Source organism: Littorina saxatilis, linkage group LG10 (genome assembly GCF_037325665.1).
Source record: "Littorina saxatilis isolate snail1 linkage group LG10, US_GU_Lsax_2.0, whole genome shotgun sequence".
Taxonomy (NCBI): Eukaryota; Metazoa; Mollusca; class Gastropoda; order Littorinimorpha; family Littorinidae; genus Littorina; species Littorina saxatilis.
The window spans coordinates 26169469-26175647 of record NC_090254.1 but is presented as its reverse complement, the minus strand read 5'-3'; the positions used below and the strand labels follow the sequence as shown (position 1 = coordinate 26175647).

General features: G+C 43.6%; 1 protein-coding gene across 1 annotated transcript; it reads right to left on the bottom strand.

Annotated features, from left to right (window-relative positions):
* Window positions 1-4465: 4465 nt before the first annotated feature.
* LOC138977825 (cilia- and flagella-associated protein 251-like) lies at window positions 4466-5614 on the bottom strand. Its single transcript, XM_070350433.1, has one exon. It carries the CDS (start codon window positions 5612-5614, stop codon window positions 4466-4468), a length of 1149 nt encoding a protein of 382 aa, XP_070206534.1.
* Between the last annotated feature and the right edge of the window lie 565 nt (window positions 5615-6179).

Below are 6179 nucleotides of genomic sequence, written 5' to 3'. Positions count from 1 at the left end.
ATAGACAGACAGAAATTTAGACAGACAGATAGACAGACAGACACAGACAGAAACAGAGAGATAGAGAGAGTGGGGGGGGGGGGGTTCACATGATATTTGATTTATGATTGGAGAGAGAGAGAGAGAGAGAGAGAGAGAGAGAGAGAGAGTGAGAGAGAGAGAGAGAGAGGGGGAGGGGGGGTTTGCATGGATACTTGACGAATGATGCTAGGTTTGATTAGAAAGTTATGAAGTGAACGTAAAGGAGATGTCAAGAAAAGAATCCCGCACCTCCACTTCAATAAGTTCATATCAACAAATATAACAACCATGCCTGAACCTTCAGGTTTTCCGCCCTCCTTTCCATCCCCACCCCCGACCCAAAACAAAAATCAAAGGAAAAAGAAAGAAGACAAAATCCCACACTGACATGCCAAGTACCCGATACATTGCAGAAAATCAAGTTTTTGCACACTCATTTGTTCTGACATCTACAGACAATACAGCTGCCACCAACCATCTCACTCTCGCCGTACGTGTATCACCGCGATACTTATCGAGATCTCTTCACCATCGCTCAGTCCATCCTTTCTATTGCCGTCTCTGATCTCTGCGGACAGGGGTGGTAACTGTATCTCTCATTCGATACCATCTTTGGTCAGAGTGCCAGAGAACTGAGATAATGGGCAGGGCGAATCCGTCTTCTTTGCTCGAAAATCGCCGCCTGCATCCGTTGATTGTTGGCAAGATAGGAACTAGGCCAGATATATAACAGCGAAGATGAAGTGGACTGTGAACTTGGGTTGAGAAGTTGTTGGTTTGGGGTGCGTAGGTTAGTAAAACAAAAAGACATATAATAGAATAGGACAAAGGATAACAAAGTGCTTAGGGTTATGTGTATATAACTAACAAAGTCACGTAATATAAGCGTGCTTGCTTGAGTTCGTGTCCTCGCTGTATATTGTTAATTGTAACATGTCATGTATTCTGAATAACATTTTGTTTAAACCAGCTAACTAAGGACAAATTAGTGAACACGAGGAAGTGATTTTGATAGACCATGCATGTATGTTATATTAATTTAAACGCTCGTCATCAAACTTTAGTTTCAAAGCAAGCGCATTACGTGTTTGACATTCATGATAAGCAGAGAGGTACTACTCAAGAATAAAACATGTAAATATAGAACTTCAGAAAGTTTAAGCATCTGTTGGAGTGAGTTTTGGAGACTCCTTCACTGCATGTGAGTGTCAAGCTGTCTGTGTGTCAATGTGTGGTTTTTTGTTGTTTTTTTACATTATGACTAAATGTTTTAACATGGACGGGGAATCGAGACGAGGGTCGTCAGTGGTGTGTGTGTGTGTGTGTGTGTGTGTGTGCGTGCGTGCGTGCGTGCGTGCGTGCGTGCGTGTGTGCGTGCGTGCGTGCGTGCGTGCGTGCGTGCGTGCGTGCGTGCGATTAAAATTAAATTAACGAAATCGATTTAAAAACACATTCATCTTATTTCTTGTTGGTTCCTGATTCCAGAAACATATAGATATGATATGTTTGGATTAAAAACAAGCTTCGAAAGTTTAAAAGAACAGAGATACAGAAAAGAGTGCTATCCTGCTCAGCGCAACCACTCCCGCGCTAGTCTGGCTTGTCAATTGCACTACCTTTCCCGCGAGCGGTGGACTGACGATGCTACGAGTATACGATCTTGGTGAAGAAATGCAGTGCGTTCAGTTTCAGTTTCATTCTGTGAGTTCGACGTCGACAGCTTGACTAAATGTTGTAGTTTCGCCTTTCGCGACTTGTTGTTTGTTATCCCAGACGTAACAGAAAAACAAAAGAGAGTGAATTGGAAACAACAGAACAGTTGCGTCGACATCTATCTCCCGACAAAATGATACCAATCAAACATAAGTAACAAAGCCAAACTGGCGAGAAAAAGCCTAGGTTTAAAAGGGCATGACAAATGCAAAAACAATGACCAAAGAAAAAATGTTGCATACTCTTAAAAAATTATTAGAGAGATTCAATTCACATGTGGCCAGACGGGCGCATTGGCGCAGTGGTAAGACGTCGGCCTCCTAATCGGGAGGTCATGAGTTCGAATCCCGGTCGCTGCCGCCTGGTGGGTTAAGAGTGAAGATTTTTCCGATCTCCCAGGTCAACTTATGTGCAGACCTGCTAGTGTCTTATCCCCCTTCGTGTGTACACGCAAGCACAAGACCAAGTGCGCACGGAAAAGATCCTGTAATCCATGTCGGAGTTTGGTGGGTTATGGAAACACGAAAATACCCAGCATGCCTACCCAACGAAAGCGGAGTGAAGCTGACTATGCTCTCAGAGTATAGTGTGGGGAACCCAAATGGGCAAACAAGCTCACACGTCACCAGATTTTCTGGAACGAAGAAGAAGAAGAAGAAGAAGAAGACATGTGGCCGAAGATAAAAAAAATAAGATAAAAATAATAGAAATAAAAAGACACACAAATAACAAAATCTGAGAGATCATAAAAACGAAGTAAATTTGGACGCTGGATAATCAAGCGTACGGGAAAAGAAAATGACGCTGCGCACAGCGACACCTGCGTCTGTTTTGAATGCACCATTGTTGGCAACGTAGGCAGAATTTCCTGGAAAATGTTTTTGATTCCCTTGCGATGGAAACTACATGGAATCGGCTGAAAATGCACGTGAACTGTTTGGAAAAAATTCTTTTCTTTTCTTTTTCTTTTTGCAATTTGGTGTTTTTTGTGTATTTTGGTTGTTAGTGGTTTTTATTATCAGGAGAGGTGCGTTTTCATTGGGTTGTTTCTTGCTGTTTCTCTTCGTGTTTGTCTAAATGTTTGCTAGAATCTTTCAACAAACAGTGTAAATAAAATACAATGCAATGCAATGCAATGCAATGCAATGCAATGCAACGCAATGCAACGCAACGCAACGCAACGCAACGCAACGCAACCGCAACCGCAACCGCCAACGCCAACGCAAACGCAACGCAAACGCAAACGCAACGCCAACGCAAACACAAACGCAAACACAAACACAAACACAACACTCTTTAATCTTCAGAAAAATTATTGATTTTGTTGCTACGAGTAACAACAAACATCACAGATCAAGCCACCCGCAGTGCAGTGCCCACGAACCATACATGTGTTTCCCATTGAAACCAAAACAAGAGGCCATTTTCAAAGTGTATCTAGTTTGTTGATTGTTAATTGCTTGTTCCAGTGTCACTAACTTTCTTTTTAAAGCGTACGGAACATTATTAAGTGTATTATTCATATTCGAACGTTGTTACAATTCTTTTTATTATGTCGATCATCTTTTAGCTGTTTGTCCTTGCAGACATCGAATATCGATGAAAACCTCAATATGCAATGTTAATACTAAAATGATTAAATGAAAGAGAGAAAGAAAGAAAGAAAGAAAGAAAGAAAGAAAGAAAGAAAGAAAGAAAGAAAGAAAGAAAGAAAGAAAGAAAGAAAGAAAGAAAGAAAGAAAGAAAGAAAGAAAGAAAGAAAGAAAGAAAGAAAGAAAGAAGGAAGAAAGAAAGAACATGATCCCACGAGGCGTGTACAACAAATATTCGTAGTTAAAATACGAAAATACAAACCAGCTAACTGAAGAGAAGGACAGAAAAGACAACAAAACCTAAGACAATAGAAGTTCCCAGAACTATTGATGCCGTCAGGAAAATCTATTTCAAAGATCACATCAGTGTAACACTTTTAATGACGTTGAAAATTAGAGCAGACACAAAAATCGATTAGCTTACTTTTCCGATACAAATTACTTCCTTTTTCATATACCTTTTTTGCGTGCATAGTAGACTGTCTTTCGTATGCGCAAAGCCGCTTAATCTCCTACCGGTAATTTCGCTTACCTCTCGTTTGGGACGACACACTTATTAGAGTTATTGCCCCTGAAGTACCGGAAGGGGACTAGAACTGTGAGAAGAGTTGTTGTTGCGAACTGTCTCTTCGGTCGATAACTGGTTAACGAAGTTCGATTTTGTCCCTGAATAATTCTTCTAGTTTCAGTCACTCATCTAATTTGTCTTCTTTCTTTCCTTCCTTGTTTGCTTGGTTCTTTCTTTCTTTCTTTCTTTTTCTTACGTTGGTTTCTTCTGTCTATCTGTCTGGGATTTTTACTGTTTCTTTTTCTATACCTCTCCATTTTATTTTGTTTTCTCCCATTCCATGACAGCGCCTTCCATTGTCTACGTTAATCAGCGTATCTTTTCTTATTCTTTACCTCCCTTTGCTGTCGTTTTGCTGTGAGAGATAATTGTATTGTCCCGATTCGATTCATTCTTTTTCACTCGTTCTCCTTTCTTGCGGTTGCGCTTGTTTGTTTCTTAGTTTGCATCTCTTCGTTCTCTCCCTCAAACTGCTCTTAGCATTCGTTCTTTCCAAAAGTTGAAATCCACTCTGTTTTTGTCTTTCTGTTAATTGACCTCTTCATGGCTGAAGCATTATCTAAAAACGAAATTATTTCTTCTTGTCCTCCTTGTTCTTCTCCCCCTTCTCTTCTGCTACTTCACTGCCCCTTTCCTCAACCTCTTGTTCGTCCATCTCCTCTTCTTCCTCCCCCTCCTCTTCTGCTACTTCACTGCCCCTTTCCTCTACCTCTTGCTCGTCCATCTCCTCTTCTTCCTCCCCCTCCTCTTCTGCTACTTCACTGCCCCTTTCCTCTACCTCTTGCTCGTCCCTTTCCTCTACCTTTTGTTCGTCCATCTCCTCTTCTTCCTCCCCCTCCTCTTCTGCTACTTCACTGCCCCTTTCCTCTACCTCTTGTTCGTCCATCTCCTCTTCTTCCTCCCCCTCCTCTTCTGCTACTTCACTGCCCCTTTCCTCTACCTCTTGCTCGTCCATCTCCTCTTCTTCCCCCCCCCCCCCCTCCTCTTCTGCTACTTCACTGCCCCTTTCCTCTACCTCTTGTTCGTCCATCTCCTCTTCTTCCTCCCCCTCCTCTTCTGCTACTTCACTGCCCCTTTCCTCTACCTCTTGCTCGTCCATCTCCTCTTCTTCCTCCCCCTCCTCTTCTGCTACTTCACTGCCCCTTTCCTCTACCTCTTGTTCGTCCATCTCCTCTTCTTCCTCCCCCTCCTCTTCTGCTACTTCACTGCCCCTTTCCTCTACCTCTTGTTCGTCCATCTCCTCTTCTTCCTCCCCCTCCTCTTCTGCTACTTCACTGCCCCTTTCCTCTACCTCTTGCTCGTCCATCTCCTCTTCTTCCTCCCCCTCCTCTTCTGCTACTTCACTGCCCCTTTCCTCTACCTCTTGTTCGTCCATCTCCTCTTCTTCCTCCCCCTCCTCTTCTGCTACTTCACTGCCCCTTTCCTCTACCTCTTGCTCGTCCATCTCCTCTTCTTCCTCCCCCTCCTCTTCTGCGACTTCACTGCCCCTTTCCTCTACCTCTTGTTCGTCCATCTCCTCTTCTTCCTCCCCCTCCTCTTCTGCTACTTCACTGCCCCTTTCCTCTACCTCTTGCTCGTCCATCTCCTCTTCTTCCTCCCCCTCCTCTTCTGCTACTTCACTGCCCCTTTCCTCTACCTCTTGTTCGTCCATCTCCTCTTCTTCCTCCCCCTCCTCTTCTGCTACTTCACTGCCCCTTTCCTCTACCTCTTGCTCGTCCATCTCCTCTTTCTCCACTTCCTTCTTCTTTTATTTAAATATTCAAGACCATTTCTCTTTTTCCTCTTCTTCCTCCTTCTCTTCTTCTTTTCTTAGATATTCAAGATCAGTTTCTCCCCTCCTTCCCCCCCCCCCCCCCTTTCTCTTTCCCTCTCTCCTTCTCTCTCTCTCTCTCTCTCTCTCTCTCTCTCTCTCTCTCTCTCTCTCTCTCTCTCTCTCTCCCTCTCTCTTTATTTTCTTCTCTCTGCTCATTTTAGTATTAAGATTATGAAAAATACCACTTTTACGTTCATTGCCTTGGTCTTCTCCTTGCACCGAGAGTTGACATAGTCAGCTGCTGAGCACAGCAGGGTAACACTCTGGTCAGCGCTAAGAGCTGGGGTATGCAGATGGGATTCTAATGGGGGAGCTTGCTCGGTTCCTAAACCCTACCTTCAGCTACACTTAGAGAACAAATCTTTTGTCTAATGGCCTGGAATTGTGGGGTGCATGCAAAATCGGGAGGCGGGGACCTTTTACGTACGCTCCTCCGTTTCTGTGTGCCATTTGCGTGGGCTGTTTTTGTTGC